This window comes from Zonotrichia albicollis, chromosome 1 (assembly GCF_047830755.1).
Source record: "Zonotrichia albicollis isolate bZonAlb1 chromosome 1, bZonAlb1.hap1, whole genome shotgun sequence".
Classification (NCBI taxonomy): Eukaryota; Metazoa; Chordata; class Aves; order Passeriformes; family Passerellidae; genus Zonotrichia; species Zonotrichia albicollis.
Genome location: NC_133819.1, coordinates 85,451,234 through 85,470,553, shown reverse-complemented (window position 1 = coordinate 85,470,553; position 19,320 = coordinate 85,451,234). Strand labels below are relative to the sequence as shown.

Sequence of the window (19,320 nt, the reverse complement as noted above, 5' to 3'; positions counted from 1 at the left end):
AAGGGCTTGCACATTTGCCAGCATTAAATTGTGTCTCTGGAAGATACTCTTCTGGAAGCTAGTGACTGCTAAGTAAAAAATCATAATGGTTTAATCTTTTTTCTTTGCCTTGCTGCTGCTTTTCTTCTCAGCAGCCCCAAAGCACAAGCCAGAGAGTGTAGGAAGGGATCAGACCAAACATGTCTCTGCCAGCATCCATCTTCAGCAATGACCACAGCACATTCTTCAGGCAGGGTATGAAAGCAGAACAAGCAGGTAGTCGTGGTTCCTCAGTGCACTTTCAACCTCTAAGGACTTTCCAAATAACAGTAGCTCAAGTTCTGTACACTACAATCTGGCAGCAGCTTTTTACATTGAAAGTGGTTACATTGAAAGAGTACAATGCAAAAACGCATGTATTTCTTTAGTTATTGCACATAGTATTGAAATAATCCCCCAGACAAAGTTACGGGCATTTCCTTTGATATCTTCAAACACTATTTTACAAAAAACAGTTTAATCATCTACTTCTCTAAAATAATGAAAACTGACTCGAAAAGAAGAGCAGAAAAGCCTGTAAGATACCTACTTCAAAATAGTGACCCAAGGCATCTTCCTCTTTCTCTCAGAAAGAGTCAGGAAAATAGTCATGTAAAGTATCTGAGAGGTCAGCAAATTCAGATAGTTTGACATTTCAGAAGATAAAATAAAACACATTTTTCACATTTTATTACACAGCTTTTTTTCAAATTTTTTTAGTTTGCTTAACTATTTTTCTTCATCCTTATGCCTGCCAAAACCGGTGATTTTAACTGGTAGTTGTAATGTATGTCTATGTGCTGGGCTCAATTCTGGTCCCACTGCTGTTGGTTTAAGACACACCTTTTCCTTCTCCCTTAATTATTTGGATGTAAATAAGAGCAGAACTAAATCCAGAGAGACTTTGGATGCAGGTAAAGGAAAATCAATGTGTTTTTAAAAAATTAAAATGAACAGAATGATCATTATCTTGCAATGAAGTAACAAGTGAATTGATCCCCCTGTAGGTGATGGACGGCAGGTGCCACAAAAGCCTCCTAGGGGCACCACTCGTGGTCCCCCCCAGTTAGTGATCCCCCCACCCCCACCTTACCCTCCTCCTGGCAGTGACATTGTGGATCCAACAGTGTGTTACAGAGAAGCAGATGTTACAGCACCAACAGAGCTGGTACCTAAACGTATGTTTGAAAATATATGTATTTGCATTTCCATTCTTTTGATGATTACTCTCAGGGGTAGCTTTTCCAGACTTTCCTCTCTGCTCTTTAGACACCCATGTCTGTTTTCTCCCCTTTTTCCAGCCTGCTGTCTTTCAAAATGCCCAATGCAGTGTAAATAACTAATATAAAGTGAGAAAAGCACTTGCTTGGAGAGAGTTTTGCACGTGATACCTGGTCATTGTACAGAAGCATTTTAAAATAACCATCAAGCTTTGTTGCTTTGTTCAACTGAAAAAGAAATGTTTTGTCTTTTATCAATTCCCCAAGTTTGTTTTCCTGTACTAACAATTTTTTGTCTCCCCAGAGATAAGTTCCTTTGAGACTCGATGGGTCTATCAGTCTAGGTTGAAAACTACAATGTCTTCCTTAAGAAAACTAAACCATTTACAGGCTCTGTATATTGTAAAGGCCTTCCTGTCCTAATGGGTACATCTTTCTTGGCATCTCTGGGTAGTCCTTTGTGTGCTCTTCACCTTGGGGCATAACAGTTATCAGACGAAGTACAATATTTTTCACATGCCCGTGTACTTGTGAAAAGCATGTTTTCATGCTGCTTTTCGTGCTTATCCATTGACTGCCTTTAAATCTTTGTACACAATCCAAGTCTTTGATCATGTATTATGTTCCCTGTGGGCTTGCCCTGCACACCCATGTAGAGCCGGTAAAAGCAGCAAAGCTCTGCACGTTATGACATCTCATGGATGCACTTCCTTTGAAGACTAGGAGGGTGTCTCCTAACCATGGCATAGAGAAATGTCTCCATTAGCTGCTAGTTTGACAGAAGGTCGCTTTCCAGGACCTTATGTTTACCATAAGTACTCTGCAGTTACTCTGATACGTAAATGTGGGTGTATTTGCTGTTGGTTACCAGCTAAATCTAAAGCACTATTTCTCAAATTGGAAATACAAATTGTTACGTTTTATTGGAGCTAATGATGAAAATTAAGGAGATCATACTAACAGAAAACCTGAATCTTATTGAGGAATAACCCTAAGACATCTTTACCAGCTTATGCACAGAAATCATACTTAGAATCTTCTTTTTGTTCTAGATACTATCAGCTTTCCTGTGATGTTTTCTTTATTAAAAATCCATTGTGGCCTTCTTTGCATTAATATTTCTGCTTCATTTGAGTTTCTATCACTGTTATTTTGCAATGCTTTCCTGATCTACCTTGCTGATCAAATACCCTTTAATCAATGCAGCCCTGATGTAATCAGTGCCATCATTTGCTCCTAAACAAACACAGTATCTCAGCCAAAAGGATTTGATTAAGCTTGTACATAGAAACATAACATGAATTTTTATTGTCCTCAATTTACAAAGAGCAAGAGCTTAGTGGGTACTTATTTTAGACTTAAAGCATCAGTGTTGGAGAGGGACAAGTTTTAGCTCTGTAATTATGCTTTGTCCTACCTAGATAAAGTGTGTAGATTTACACAAGAGAAGCGTGTATAGATGTACCCATGAGAGGCAGCAGCACAGGTAGGACAGATGCTAATTACATTGCCTAATGCCATTCTGAAAGTGCTTAGATACTGTAGTGTTTGAACCCTGTAAGAACAACGTTTTGCAACAATGTGTTTTATTGCCTGAGAATGCCTCAAGCAGTGCAAATGAGATTTGGGTGGTAGATTCAAAGAACAACAAAATTTTCAATCTTCCTAACTCTAACCTTAGTAAATGTGTTTTCTCATAGAATGAGGTGGGGAGGAGGATAAACGGCTGATACCAGGTGTTGTTAGAAGACGTGTTTTTTCTTGAAATCTCTCTCAAAACCACTTTCTCTGATAACAGTTGTGGGTGGGTAACTGTCAGCAGCAGTATGTGTTCCATGAGAAAAAATTCCCATTTAGAAATTAAAATTCTGTGATCATGTGGAGTTTAAATTCTCACTCCTTATGATCTGCCACTGTCTGTGAAGGACTGTCCTTCCTCCCTCCCTCCCTCCCTACACACAGTTATCACTGTTCATTGAGTTTTCCAAATTTATGTGGAGTGTAAGTAATTCATGAGTATGGCTTTAGTGAGATACTTGAGCTTTTCTATATCAAATACCATTTAATACATTTTAGAATCTCTTCCACAAACAAGGGTGCAGAAGATCCTCACAGTTTTTCTCTTAAAACTTTTTATCCTAGTTACTCTAACATTTGGTCTGGTAGAACCTTAGCTGCATGTTGTGTGCACATTTAAATTGAGGTGTTTATGGGATCCTTTCTCCTTCCTTACCATGCTAATCAGATTGTTCACGGCCTGATTCTAAGATTGACTGTACTTTGGGAATGCAGAGATGGAGATTGTTGCATGGTGTTTGGTTATGTCACATTGCTTGGGAAGTTCCAAATGTGTGAGTTGGTGGTAAGCTCTGTGCTACTTACCTGAGGTAAAGAATGCTTGTAGTGAAAGACTGCTGCACCTAGACAAGCAACTGAAACCTGCTGCCTTGAAATGTCAGCCAGCTCTTTAGAATAAATTCAGTATTCCTCTGAAACTCCACATTAGCCCTTTATTTGGCTAGTCATGAACTATCATTAAGATATGCAGTAAGAAATTAAAATCTCTATGGGAAAGAATATGCAATATACTCTGCCTTCCTGTAGAGTGAGATCCTGAGGTTAAGTTTTTCACTCTGGCACTGGATAAAGTACTAGTGAACTCAGGGCTCACACTGGGTAAGGACTTGACAACTGGTTGATTTGTAAATTTCAGAAAGTGCTATTTCTTTGAAGAAATTAAATAATTATTTGAACCTGTCATTGTTTTTAACTGTAGATCAAAATAGTCAAACATCCCTTAATTAGAATATCTTTAATGGGTAAAGGAGTGGGTACACTATTTTATTTTCTGCAGATGACATGTGTACTAGTGGTTGATGAATAAAATCAGGTTAATTTTAAGGTACTACAAGAACAGAAAAGAGCCTTGCCTATATATCTAATTTTTGATTTTTTTCATTATATCACTGATATATGAACAGATAATACAATCTGGCTGACAGAGGCAATGACAGTTTCACAAACAGTTCAGTCATATTTCTTCAGTCACTTTAGACATATGTCTAGTCTTTCACAGGACTAGATTTTAAGAGTTTGGTTTTGTTAGCTTGAAAAAAATGGGTAGAAACAGAGAGTAAACTTCACTCTTTTACGTGTGGCTCTACATCAACTGAGAACTGAGAGGTGTTGTGCAGGGAGTTTTACTGGCTTGACATGGTACACTGCTTCATAAGGCAGGTGTCAAGTGACCCAGCCTTTTCTTTCTCAGAGGTGGTCTTTAAAGCAAGTCTCCAATGTCATCTGTCTTGCTGCTTCTGGAGAATTAAAATTCAGGCCAAGTAGAAGAGAATTCACAGACATACAGAGTACCAGTAAGTACTGTGTTGTTAGGATTGCGTTAGCTTATATATGAACTCAGGCAGTTAGAGCAACTGTGGAATTCCAAATTTTAACACGTGTGCCCATGCACCTACACCTCCTTTGGGCATCTGATTCCTTAGTGTTACTGAGCATGCTAGCCATTCTGCAGACTGACCTGCACAATACTTACAATTTTATCCTTTTACTCTTTTCCCCCAACAGTTTACTGTTGTGCATCATTCCCTTCATACTCCAAGCGTGTCTGACAGACCTTGCCTCTTCCTATGACCTTCATCCTTCTGAGCCTCCTGTTGCCTCTGCTACCCTGATTCTTCTGTTGCCTTCCTTCCTCCTCTGCTGGGAAAAAAAACCATTTCTTTTGACTGAGATTTTGGCTTCTTTTCTTTTTAAACTCGCACATTCTCTTTAATTACTATTGATTATTTTTGGCTGTGGTTCATACTCATTGGTGAGATGTATGCTCCAGAACTGAATCGTGTGTTATATAAATCTATATATCAGCCTCAGAAAGATTATCTGTCGTTCTTTTCCAAAAGATTCTCTTTATTTTAAACCATAGTTTGCTTTGATTTGGTGTTGCAAAAGAGTGTGTTCTTGGGACAAGGTGTCTTACTTTCCATATTGTTTAAAGTTTTAATGAAAAATTTCTAAGAACTCTTTAAATTTTTCTTTCTGTTACTCTAGATATAAAGTTTTGTATTGCCTATTTGCTCTATTTTCCTTTTATTGCATCTATTTTGTTCCTTTGGAACATAACTAGTACTGGGCATGGCCTAGTCAAGTTGAAGTGCAAGATTCTTTCTATATCTTGGCTATCAATCAAGCTGTCAAGACAAAAGAAACAGGAAGATCTGTTGCATCTATAAGGGGCTTAAAAGGAATACCAAAAACCAATACCAAATGCACTGATTCATATTCTTTACTTATGCTTTCATCCTGATGCTTAATATGAGTAATTTTATCTTGATGCTGAAGACATGCTGTGGAAATCGAGGTGTGTGTTCTATTTCTGTAACAAAAGACTCAAACACTATTTGCTCAAGATACATCTCGTTCTACAAGTCTCCTTTTTGCACTTGTCCTAGGAATAGTCAGTGAGTTCTAATTAAAATATCTTCTCTAGGTTTGTACTTAGCAAAAACTTCTTTGTGCTAAAGGAAGTTCTTCATGAGAACGGCCCATAAGACATGTATTTTTAATAATCCTGAGCTACAAACATAGGCTTTATGAGTTGTAATGTAATGGTGCACACACCCAGAACTATTCTGACCTCACATGTACTGTGCTTTAAGACATTCATGTTATTTAAATGAGTGACTTGCAATACATAACTCTAATTTAAATGATGAAAAATTATTGTTTTACCCTCAAGCAAATAATCATGTTAATCTTGACTCCTTTCCAGGTAGGCAAAATGGAGAATAAGAAAGCAAAGCATTCCTACAGATAATATGAAATATGACTAAATTGGGGTTTGACAGTTTTTAATACAAATATGACATGTAGTTAGTAAGCTTTAAATGATTCTTTAGAAAGTATACTTAGTACCCTAAGGGTCTTCTAATAAAAGTGGAGTAGATTTGAACTCTCTGAGCTGCCAGGTACTTTGTAATACCTTCTTAAGACAGGACAATGGTTTAATTGTAAGTCTTCTCGCAAAAAAAAAAAAAGTAGGTGTTCACAATGTGAAGATTAAGAACCTAATTTACCCATTCTCATTGCTCTATTTGCACCCCATTTGTAACTCCACAGTTACGTGTCCTGTGGAGTTCAAACTAGTGTAAAAATAATGAAGTGGTGAAACAAAGTGTTTTATATTGAGTACAAAGTACTGTGTATTGTCAAAGCAGTTCTTTCCATTGACACCATTGTCTCTGAAAGGTGACAAAAGTTTTCAACAAAATCACATTTTTAATGAAAAAAATCTCCTTGCTTTGAAAGGATACAGCTGTGGCTGTATCTCTCTGCATAGCTGGTATGTTTCCTACAAATAGCAGTCTCTTTTCAGGTAGCCTCCTCAAGCTCTTTAAAGCTGTAGGTGAAATCTCCAAAAGTTCATTATTTACACTTAATTTACCTTTTCTTTAACTAAAATGCAAAATTTACCTCTAAAATGTATTCAGGGGAATTAACAAGTTTTGTGAAATTCCTAGGAAAATATAGAAGAAAGATTTGTGTCTTTACACGAAATCATCCTAGTTACAAGAAGTTATACTATGACATCAGCATAGTTTGAAACCCCCCAGTACTGTACATGGTACCAGAAAAAACTTTCAGTGACACTCAAGAAATCCAGATCTGTGGAGTGGAATTGCACAGACACTCTGTCTCAGAACTGTTAATGCACAGCAGAGTGTGTGCACGGAGGGGTTTAAGCAAAGCATGTTTGCAGGACGGGGAACTCTGGAAGTTTGGGTCATGAGCTCCAGCTCAGCCCTGAGGGGAATTCCTCTTTGTTCCAAGCTTCCAGTCAGGATTTGTAAGACATCCTCAGCTTGGCTTCTGAAAGAGAATGGTTTTTTTCTGTCATTTTCAGTAACAGGCAGGAGTATCAGTGTAGATCTCTTTGATGAAGTCTTAGATCAGCAGTGATAAGAAAGGACATTGGCTTGGTTTTACTCCTTTTATTTTAACCTTGGAGACATTGGAAATGTAGTGAGAATGACATGGAAATGTTAATAACAAATTCACCACTATAACAAATTTTTCACCAAAATGCTATTAGCAGAATTAGTAAGAAACACATTTCATATACTCAGGATTTATCTACACTACCAAACAGCCTTGTTCAAATGCCCTTCATGTTAAAATATCTGGGGTGAAAATCAAATAAGCAGTCAAAAAAAAAATTGAAAATATCATTGAGCTCTTTCTGGAGTACAAATAAATGCCTAGATAACTTATAAATCAAAACAAATTTCTGTCTTAAAACTCCAATGTCATTGACATTCAGTGCTCTTAGGGAATAAGGACAGGTTTACGATTTATTATTAAACTTGTTCTGATTAATGTTCTCAACCCCTACGAAATCCAGTGAATTAGAAACAGATTAAGCAAACTTCGTGGTGCACGAGATTTTACCGAAATCTTTTTGTACGTTGGCCAGCAGAGGGAGCCGGTGTTGTCCCTGACTCACAGTAGGAGAGCAAGAAAAATAACACTAGAAGTGAATTTCAACGTGATAGATCCCAAAATTACACAAAGTTTTCTAGGTTTTGGAGTAGTTGTTATTTTATTCTCTTCTGCAACTGAAAATTTTTAAAAAATTGTTTCTAGGTTATTTTAAAATCAGTTTCCTCACAAATAAGAAAATGAAGATAAAATTATATTTTCAGGTGATGCCACTGTGACGACATCTTCCAGATGCAAACTCACATTTTTGTTTTAAGCTTTCTCAAATTATGGTGCCTAGATATTGCCTCTGTATCTATAGCAGCTGTATCCAAAGTGTGGTAACTAGTGCATATGGTTGGTATACGTGCTTAAAATATGTGTAAGTGCATAGGAGTAGGTCAGGTTTAGTGCCAGTACAGAGATAGGCTGTGTTCTGCTAGGTGGATCTTATCAGCTTGAGTCTCAGAATTTTAAAATCATGACCAGATCAGTTTAGTATCCATCTTCTTTCACAGACATATTACTTCATTACCATTAATTCAGTCACTTAGAGACTAAAATCTCTGCTTTTCAAAACATCCTTAAATATCTTTTCTACATGTAATATTTTTAGGGTTTTTCTTTGCAGTTGGAATCTTTGAGGATCAAAATGAATATTGTCTTTCTCACTGGGCAGATGGCTTTTTTTTCCTTTTCTAGTGACAAGGCTTTAGAATTATATTAAACTTTGAACTCATTCCATTTTTATCTTCAGAAAATGTGCTACTGGTGCAGCACTGAAAATTATTCTGGGCAGGTAAAATATGGAGAAAAATATTCTAAATATATGAATGGAAAAAGTAAATATTTCTCTTCTTGTTGTTTTTGAACTGGAATTATTTAAAGCTGTATGTAGTATCTGGAGTGCTCCAGTAAGTGCCAAGGGAGAATGATTGGCAGAGAAATCATCTAGTTCCAATTGTGTGATGAGTTGCAAAGATTTATGATGCATTTGTTTATTAAACATATGGCCATCCAATCTATCATATGCCCATCACTTGTCCCTTTGTTCTGCTTTTTTAAAGAAAACTCCATGGTCATGATTCTCAAACCCTCATCATTTATGTGTACAGCCAGTTTAAGCCTTCCTTATTGTTCTGTGGCAGTATAAAAGTTCCTCTTTTTGAAAGCTGGGCTGTGTGTGTGTATGACAGCAGCTCTGTCTTCTGGGCTTGGCTTCCAGTCACTACCATGACTCTCAATATATATTTAGTACATGCAGTAGGCACCATTTAGCGTTCCATACAAAAATACATGTTATTTTAGAAGACAGAATGGAACTTATTCCATCCCTCGAAAATTACAGCCATGTTGTTTTCTGATGTCATTGTAAAACTATGGACTCCCCCCTCAAGGACAGTGAAACAAAATTGCTGTCACTGTTTACACTTCTTACTCATAAGCTGGTGCTACAGCAGCTCTGTGGCTACAGAAGTCCACTGTTAAAATTCATTAGAAGTTGACAAAACAGAAAGTGACATAATTAATTCTTTGTTTATCCAGAAGAGCTTACAGGTAATAAATGCTGATTTTTGCTGAGGTGGCCAAGGAGAAAGGTGATCTTGTATATTTCCCTGAAAGAATCCCCTGCTTTATTCCTTTCTTTATTGCATATTATTGTGCATGTTATTGCATATTATTGTGGCATCATGTTGTAGTGGTAAATGACTGCTGAAAGCATCAAGTCCAAAGAAATAATGAATGACTCTAGAAGCTGGCAGCATACTGAACAGGTATCAACTACTGAGTCCTTTATATTCCTTGGATGCACCTTGAATATGAAAAACTATTTATTCTGTTCACTTCTAATAAGAAAATAGTAAACCTGGGTCACCAGATCTGCTTCATTTTCTCATACGTTGAAAAAGTTCTAAGGAAGGAGTCTGAGTCCTGGGTACAAACACTGGTTGGAAAGTGGGGGTAATTTCATATTCCCTTACATTCCCCTACACTGTGCTGCCTGCCTGTATTGGAAATAAGAGTTGTGGTTTTGCACACTTTGAGCCAGAAATCAGTCTGAGTGTAAGGAAGCACAATCATTTTGAATAATCAAAGAAAATATTTTCTGGTTACATTAGTATGGGACTGGACCCCAGTGAATCAAGTAGTCTTCCTAGATACATTTCCTGGTATTTAGATTTTTATCTGGCTATGTACCTATTTCATGTAGTGTGGAATAAACCTGAGCTTCCCTTCTCCCGTCCTGACTAAATGTCAAAACATTTCTTCTCTTAATTCCCTTGCAGACCAGCTTTGCAATCCAAGTGGTCTGTGGATAAACTGTGAATGTTTGTTCCAAGTGAAACCAAATTCCCTGTTGTCCTCCTCCTACATCAAAAGAAGGGCAGTTTTCACTACAGGAGCTGTACCTTTAATAACTGAGTGGCATCTTAGGCATATTCTGCTGCCCTTGAATGGTGGAATGTGAGGATGTTGTCACAGCCATACACACAGAACAACTTACACTTCTTCAGTAACAAGTGGGGCTAAACATTCGTGTTCAACCAAATACGTGCATGTGGTGCAAGTGTGTGTGTGTGAGAACTTTCATCCTGGGTGTGAATTTGAAGTTATGCCAGGTTTACACATAAGGTATGGGCCAAATAAAACTGGAAGGTTGGTGTTTTAAGTGGATTATATAGTGAAAAATCCGACTGACTCAAATGCAGGCAATGCTTGTGGGGCTGCAGTAAAACAAACTGTTGAAAATTTTTCTCTTTTCCAGGTAGGTGATGATTCTAATCCAAAAGTGCTTTTCCATCCTTAGACATGCTCATACTCAGCTTTTCCTATTACCACTTCTAAGTCAGAAAACACTGACTAAAATGCCTGCCTACTTTGTGCTAAGAAATTGAGAATTCTGGCCATGCACATTCACTCCTGGGTTTTGGGCATGAGGGAGCAAAGGCTGAGAGCAGAGACAGCTTCTCCTTTGTCAGCTCCTTTTGTAGATTCCATAATTGTGGTTCCTGGCATGGATAAAATAATTACTTTTTAACCTACTACCATAAGCAAAGGCTGGGTGTAATGGAGGACAAAGACAAAAGAAGATGGAGGAAAGACTGAGAAAGAGGACTATGACGGACAAATACAATTTTTTCTCCTAAGACTATAGGCATTAAAAGGTGAAAATAAAGTTGCTAAATATATGGTGTCCTCCCATAAACAGTTGAAGATTGGTAGGGGATTATCTGCTTACTTGTTAGAGTAAACAAAACAACATATTTTCTACTTTTCAAGCATCTGATAAAAATCATAATTGTTTTCTGATTTTTAAAACATGTATGTAAGCATTTTTCTCTTCCATGTTTTTTCTTCTCAAATTTTTCACTTGACAAGAAGGTAAAAATTAAAAGGAAAATATTTTTACAGTTTGTAAAAGCATAAAACTTAATGATGAAATAGTTTCAATAGTTTTTTCTAAACTATGTGGAAACATGCAAAAGATCTATTTTTAAGGTATATCTGTGGATGAAACAGTCAAGATTTAAATGAACATATTTCTTAAAACATAAGAAGTATGACAAATTATATAAGAATTATGAAGACTGTAGGAAAAAATAATTACTGGCTTTCAGTTCAAGATAAGAGCCTTGTTTACTTGTAAGAGATGGAGCATTTTGGAAGGCAAACAAACTCTTACAGACTTGTTCTCCAGAAAGCCTCAGAGTTGACTGCCAAGGGCTGCAGAAGGGCCACGCTTTGGAACTTGCTCATTTTGTTGGAAGTAGATGACACTTTGGGGACTGCTGTGAATGCATTGGTATATTGGCTTTGTTCTGAAACCCTTTTTGGTTGCTCCCAGTCTCAGACATGCTAAATAAATGCTTGGGAGTGACACAATTATTTTTATGCCACTGTTCTCCCCAAAAATGAGAACTATCTTTTTTTGCTTTGTTTTTTTCTTTTTTTTTTCCCCAGAAGAGATCCTGTTCCAATTAAATACAATGTATGTAAATATTTTATTGATTACTTACAGTTTAAAACTGTATTTTTTTAATTTCTAAAACCCTTCTCTGCTTGCCTGCAGAGAATTAGAACAATATGCTGATTAACTGACCAGTCAGTTAAAGAAACTTTGAGGTTTAAGTGTCCAAGTTTTCCAAATGAAAACATTAGGTTAAAAAAAAAAAAAAAAAGCCATGCATATACTGTAATTTGCTTGTTTGCTCCACTCCCTTGTGGACATGCCCAGCTTCCTCTGTACCTGGCAGTTATCCTGTTCTGTATTCATCATGCTAATCAATGGGATTCAGATGTTCCTGAAATAAAATCATTTGTCTTCAGCCTGCTCTTACAAAGGACACAGACTGTACTAGAAAGTCTTTTCTGCACTTCCAGAGTACATTAAATACATGCCACTGTTCATAATACGAGGCTTTGGCAAAGTATCGATTGCTTTCTTCTACACAGAAAATCCTTGCGCAGGGAAACTCCTTGTGGTTTTTTTCCGCAGACTTAAATTAGTGCCTTTGAGAAAATTAGCAGGCTGATAGTAATTGAGACAGAAGTCTTTAAATTTTCATGCTGTAATGAGAAGAGTAATAACAAACTACCAGCTTCATTCTGTGCTGGTTTGATAGGGGCTGCTCTAATGTGAGTGGAAAGTTTTATAATACCATGCTGAAATTATGACTAACCAGGAGAATTAAGGTAATGCTGGAGCATTACTGTACAAACTGTACTGTACAAAGTGCAACAGTGGCCAGTCACACCTGCCAGAAATTTTTTCAAACACACTTTTTCGATAATGGCTTTAGGAAAAAAATTGCCTGGTTCTTTTGAGTTTTAAAAAGAAGATGTCTTTTTTTAATTTTTTTTTAAATTTTTTTAAGATGTCTTTAATTTTTTAATTAGGGATAAGAACAGGAAAGAGAGAGGATAATAATGAATAAAGAAGGGGAAAAATAGATGGAGATTTAAATCCCAGGACCTTGAGGTTCTTGATTTTCAAAACCAAAAAGATTTGAGAATTTCTCCTTTCTTTTTTTCTTCTTTTATTTCTTATTTTCTTCCCCCAGACCACATCGAGTAAGGATTTCTTTTGAACTTCTGTATTAATGACTGAGTTGTCTGATATCTAAACCCCATCACACTAGGGGTTGAAGCTTTGCTGTTGTTCATAGCATCCTTCTCTCAGTATCCCTGGTAGAGAATGGAAAATAAGCTTTTACGTGTAGATGAAAAAAGTTTCCGTTCTCTGTCCTTCTACCACTTTATTAAACTTTTGTAACTGGTAGCCAGTTTGAAAGTTACTGGAGGGTTTCATAGACAAGCTTAAAACCTACAATTGGGTGACCTTCTCAGCCTAATTTGAGGAGGAACTGATGCTGAAAGAAAGAAACTCTAAGGCATTTCCAAATTTTCCCCTTTTATGCTGATCCTATTTAAGCCCATTGACTCAGGTGAGAAATTCCCCAAACTAGCTTGCCTATTTTGAGCGTATGATCATAGCAAACCTTCAAATTCTAGAAATGGCCCTGCTCCAGCAAAGCACTTAAGCATGCTTAATCAGGTACCCCATTATACAGCATGCACATTATTATTGAATGAACTGTGTAAATGAAAGCCTTAAAATTCTTCACATGAATAAAAATGCAGACAAATTTTCCCTGTGGGGATTCATCCCATGCAGGAGATATCTGCAGCTTTGCATTTTAATCAGTGAATGGTCTGATCCTGCTGCTGTTGAAGTCAGGGGCAGAACCCAACTGCTGCAGTGGAAGCAAGAGCTGATACTAACAGCACATAATATGAAAGGGGAAAATGTTTTCCAAGTGGGTGTTCAGATGATGACCCATTTCTTGCATCAGGCTATTGTTCACCAGAGATGGCACTGCCATTAACGTTTTACTATCCACAAATCAGTACAAAGCGTAACATCCAGTTACCGCTCTTGCATGTTTGCATTTCTTCAAGTTAATAGGGAAGGAGAGCCCCAGGGCAAAGCATGATTGATGAGATAATTGACTTCACACGAGGACTGTGGAAGAGCAGGCCAAATTCAGCTCTGACTTAAGTATTTCTATCTCTACTTATGTCTGAAATAATCTGATGTAGTCCATCTGCTGCCAAAGAGGAGTGGTGGCATGACAGCAGTGCTCTTCTGTAAGCACTTTGTTCTCTACTTGTCCAGTATTCCCCTTCTTACCAGGCTCCCAGGGAGAACTTTAGTGTGCACTGCTGGAAAAGATAACTTCATGGATAGTGTGTGGATATCATAGTATCAAAAATCATGAAGTGATTTGGATTGGAAGGGACCTTAAAGATTGTCTATAGTCTAACACCCCTGCATGGACGAGGATACATTACATCGGACCAGGTTGCTCAAAGCCTCATCCCACCTGACATTGAATGCTTCCAGGGATGGGGCATCCATAGCTTCTCTGGACAACCTTTTGCGTTGTCAAAAAGAAGAATTTCTTCACAATGTCTAGTCTAAACCCACCCTCTTCCGGTTTAAAGTCATTCCCCCTTGTCCTATCACTACACGCCCTTTTGAAAAATCCTTCTCCAGCTCTTTTGGAAGGCCCCGCTTCAAGGATCTGGAACATGCTCTGAGGTCTCCCCAGAGCCTTCTCTGCTCCAGGCTGAACAAATCCAGCTCTTTCAGCCTATCTCCGCTGGAGAGGTGCTCCAGCCCTCTGATCATCTCCATGGCCCTCCTCTGGACTCATTGATTTTTGTTTGCATTTGATTCTTGTCCTTTGCTGTGATTTCTTGGCTATGTATGTATCATTGAAAAAGAAGTCTGTCTCTTGCTATAATTCCATAGAACCAATTGCCCTGGTGGTCCTCTGCAGCATGTGTGTGCCTGTTTCCTGCTAGTTTAGATCCAGGGGTGCCTGGAGAGTGTGATTGGCATGCACTGTCCTGGCCTCACTGCTCTTGGTTTGCCCTCATCCCAGCACAGGAGTCTGATCTCCAAAGGGCCTAGGAAATACCCTTTGAAAATGCTACAATGCCCTTATAGAGGGTATCACACAAGAACTTCAGGGAGATCCTATGTGTACTCCAACCCTTGGTTTTCTTCTCTACTAGAATAATTTTTTCTTTACTGGGCAGCTTCAGAAGGCAGACTGTTTTAGTGACGAGAAGTGTTCACATACTCAAAGTAGTTTCTCACTAGGTTTATGCTTTTACTGAGATAATTGGATGTCTTACAGCTCTCAGAAGTATGATAGCAGAGTAAACCAGTGTGTATGTGCAGTAAAATGTGTTATAACTGAGAAAATAAACACAGTCTTCTAGGTTAAATTATTTCTGGAAATATAATTGCCAAAGTAAACCAGCGGCCCAAGTTTATTGAAAAGCCTCTTGGAGGCAGAAGCACGTTTTCCACTCATCAGGAGGTCCAAGAAGAGTCAGTTCATGTACATTAAAAGAGGTCAGAGTAGAGTTTTGTGCCTCTATACTGTGGAGGTGTATGAAAATGTTTTTATATCTAAATTTGGAGCTAGCTGCTGAAAATCTGTGTAGGTATTTACATTGTTGGTGGTTTGGCTGAAGTACGTTTTGGCCAATTAAATGGAGCTGGTTTATGCCATTTTAATTGTAAGTTAGGTGGTTTGTTCACAAAATTTTCTCAGGGCTCTGTCTGACTTCATATTATCCTAAGTTACTATCCTATAAAAAGAGAAAGAGATGGAAGGGAAAATGATGGATGCACTGATGGGGGAACTGGAGGGTTCTGAAAGAGTGATGAAATCTGAAATCCCATTTCGGTAATCATCACTCCAGCCTGTAGTTCACTATTAGCTTTCAGTATTAAGAAAAAACAGTATTTGTTGCCATGACTGCCAGTAAGTCTGCGTTGATAAGATTTTTTCTCAGATGTGCAGCAGTTCCCAGTAGAAATGCTTCTGTTCCCAAGACAAGTATACTTTGTCCCCAAAATTAGAAGGCAGCTGTTCAAAATTTTTTATTTGTATGTGTGTAATACCTAATGGTTTCAGTAATAGATTATTACAGATTGACCTGATTCTCTTTCACCCTTCCTAACTTTTAATCACTTTTAATTATGAAATAAATACACAACTGGGAGTAGAGTTCTGGGAAGTGCTCTTAAATCTCACAAGGGTGCCTGTACATATGTGTATGTGTGCTTGGTTTAGGGTTGGGTTTTTGTGTCTGCTGAGTTTGCTGGCAGCCAGTTGCTGGGGAAGAAAAGGATAATTACAATGCAAAATTGGTTTATGTTTTTCTCCTGTGGATGATGCTATAAATGTAAAACTGCAGTAGAGATTTTATGGAATTGTTAACAAACTAAGGAAGATAATTAATTGATGCAGAGTGCACAAGGGGAAAAAATTAGTGAAGTTTAAAAAGACAAGTTGGGCAAATAGCCTTTTTCTGTGGTCTTAAAAATCACCTAATAAAACACTGTTTTATTGCACAGCTACACTAATAATTTCTGCTTTTAATCATTACACTGCATATGCTTTTCAAGCAATTTAATAGAGTGTGTTCTCTAAGGTGGCTCGTGAAAATCACCTTCACAGTCCGTTTGTTTTGATGCTGCATTGTGCCTGAGTGAAAACCAACCGCCTCTGAAGAGGATGCGGATTGCCCAAATCTATCACTTAAGACTAATAATTCCCTGCAAAACAGGGAGAGTGGGTTGTTTCTTCACCAGGCTCATTTACTGGACAGTCTCTGGTTTTAGAGCTAGATTTTCCTGTCCTGCAAACACCCCCAAGGAGCCCTGTTATTTAACACAGCATGTCGCCGGGGTTACACATGGTGATTTATGAAAGCGCAAGTTCGAAGTTATCTATAACTGCTCTTAAATATATTTATGTGTTATCTTCCTCCTCTAACCTACATTACCTGCTTGTTTGTAGTCTTCTCGAACTGCGCAGATTAGGCACCCTGCCCCTCTCCTCACCTGAAGTAAGGGACTATCCAGAGCCCTGAAATCACCTTGTGAATCATTCTAGCTTGCCGTTAACCTCAGAAAATGAACACCAGGAACTGTTGTGAAACTTTTCCCATTATACTTCATTGTGTATAAAAGGAAATGAACAACTCACACTGCTGGTTCATTTTCTGAAATCTGTCCTTCCCAAGGCCAAGTGACAATGTTCTCTGGTTAATCAAGGAAAGATCTACTTTGACACACGATCCTTTTTCTGTCAAAGAGCATTTTACTCTTTGTGTCGCTTTTATGACATCTGATCCATTTGAATAAGGAAGGCTAGTTACTGGCTATGATGTAGAGTTGTCAGAGAGTCCAAACAAGGCTTTTATAAAAGCAAGGAGCTAGTGGGTTCAAGAGGGTGCCAAAACAGAGAGGATGAAAAGCAGCTCAGCAATAGCAGCAGCATTCTAGGTCAAATGGGCTTTGCAGGGGTCAGAGAGTCTTTTTCAGTCACTGAAGAAAGGATTGTGGGAAAGAAATAGGAATAATAAAGTCCAATATGTTGATTTTCCCCTGTCTGAAAATCTGTGCTGCATTAGTTCAGAAATTTTTCTTTGCTTGTTTGGCAGGTGGTAAAAATAAGAGTCTGAAAGGAGAGAGGGTAGCAGACGTTTACTTGCAGGGGTAGATTCCTCTGAGACTTTCAAGAGCCAGCAGACATTTTAGGTTGTGTTGTTTTGAGAGAGAGGCTTCAGGATCATTTTCAGTATGTGTTTGAAAGGAAAAGCAAACATTAGTGCACAGATCTTCACAGCTGCTTGTACATGGAAAAAACAATGGAGGGACTGGAACACTCTTCATTTCTCGTTCCCTGGCTTGATCCTATCTTGTATTGCCTTTGGTGTAGGAAACTCCACTGCCAAAAAAGCTTTTGTGAAAGTTACAATACTTTTCTGTTGTGTTATCAACTAACAACAGACAATTTTAACCCCAAGGGAAGTGCTTAACTACCTCAAATTCATAAGACAGGTTAAATGAGTCCACATTTCATCTCTTTTTCAACCATAGGAGGGTAGATATAGGTAACTGTCATTAGTTTGGGACTGACTGAGGAAATGCTGCAGATTCACAGGGTGTAGCTAATGACACTCCATTTGTACCTTTTGATGAAATGTTTGGTGACACATGTCCTTTGTGAGTCTTTTAATTTTTGTTATTGGCTAGCATGTAAAGGAATGGATTTACTTTTGTTTGCAGGGTTTGCAGTAAGAATGACTTCAATTAAAGAGCCTATTGGACAACATGAGGATGGGGCATAGGACTAGGAAGGAGACTGAAAATATCTCATTATGTGAGACTGGAAGTCGCATGCAGGGCTGTGTGAGTCAGCAACGTGCCCTTGCAGTGATGAAGCACTAACCACAGCCTGGGTTGCACTAGAAGAGTACAGCCAGTAGATCACAGGAAATGATTATTCCCCTTTACTTGGCTACCATGAAGCCACATGTGAGTCCATTGTCCAAAAGTGAGTCCAGTTTTGAGTTCTGTGTAACAAGATGCTGACACACCAGAGCAGAGGCAGCAGAGTCTGGCACAAAGCATCAAGGATGTGCATTAGGGTGCTGAGGCAACAGGGCATGTTCAGCTCTCCCCTGCAGAAGGGAAGGGTAAGGAGAGTTTGAATGCTGTTCTGCATCTAAAGGAAGAGGAAAGATTCTTCTCTGAGATTCGCTGCAAAAAGATAATAAGACTGCAACGGTGACAAGTTGCAGCTAGAATTTTTTTAGTTTGACATTATTTTAATGTTCTTAAGTGGGAGAAGCATTAGATGCTGCCCAGGGAATGATTCATTATTTTTTCCAGAGAGGCTGTTGGGTCTTCATGCTTGGAGATTTTCAAAGCTAAGCTGTTCAAGGCCCTGAGCTACTTTGTCAAAGCTGGAAGATGGCCTTGCTTTGAGGAGGACATTGAACTAGGTGACCTCCAGAGGTTCTTTCCAAATGAAACTGTTCTGTGACTCTGTGACCTAAATAAACTAAGCCAACATTAAGCTGCTCTACATCCTCATTTTGGAGGAGGGCTGGAGCTGCAGAGCATGGTACCTCAGCTCAGTATTTCCTGGCCTCTTTTTGATTTTCTGCAAGGCAGTTCCAGAAGTTGGGAGAGAAATGCTTTGGAATTGATCCATTCCCTGCTCCCCTAATGTCCGGTTTATCTCGGCTGTTTGAGGGGCCTGGAGGGCCCGGGGGTGGCCTTGGGGCACCACGCGTGTTTAAGGACGAGAAGAGGCTTCAGTTCTTCTTTCTGGTTTTATGTTTATTAATTGTTTATCTAAAAGATGTTCTTTCAGCCTAACAAAGATCCGCTCAGCAGTCAGCCATGGGCACACTGTCTCTCTGCCCTCCGGGGCAGGCACCTATCTTTATACCCATTGTGACGTGTACAATATTTATCATTTTTCCCCAATACCATCTATTCTTATAACTCGGTGTACTCTTAGTAATAACCAATCCAAAGGTGCCACCGTGGCCAAAGAAGATGGAGGAGAGGAGGAAGAAGAAGGAGGGCAGGACACACCCCAATTCCTCCATCTTGCTCCTCTAAACCCCCCTGTACATAAATCCTAAACCTTGTGTCTCACCCTCTAATTAACTAATCCCTTCACCACTCACCCGGTGAAGCCCTCAT

General features: G+C 38.5%; 1 protein-coding gene across 7 annotated transcripts in view; it reads left to right on the top strand.

Moving 5' to 3' along the window:
* COBL (cordon-bleu WH2 repeat protein) overlaps window positions 1–19,320 on the top strand; it is a 157,901-nt gene that overhangs the window by 107,236 nt on the left and 31,345 nt on the right. For 6 of the 7 annotated variants that reach the window (XM_074546285.1, XM_026791774.2, XM_026791773.2 and 3 more), the window contains one exon: window positions 1,026–1,196. The exons of the other annotated variant lie outside the window; for it this stretch is intronic. In XM_074546285.1, the coding sequence (XP_074402386.1) occupies window positions 1,026–1,196 (171 nt within the window). The remainder of the gene's footprint in view (window positions 1–1,025; window positions 1,197–19,320) is intronic. 7 annotated transcript variants of the gene reach the window in all.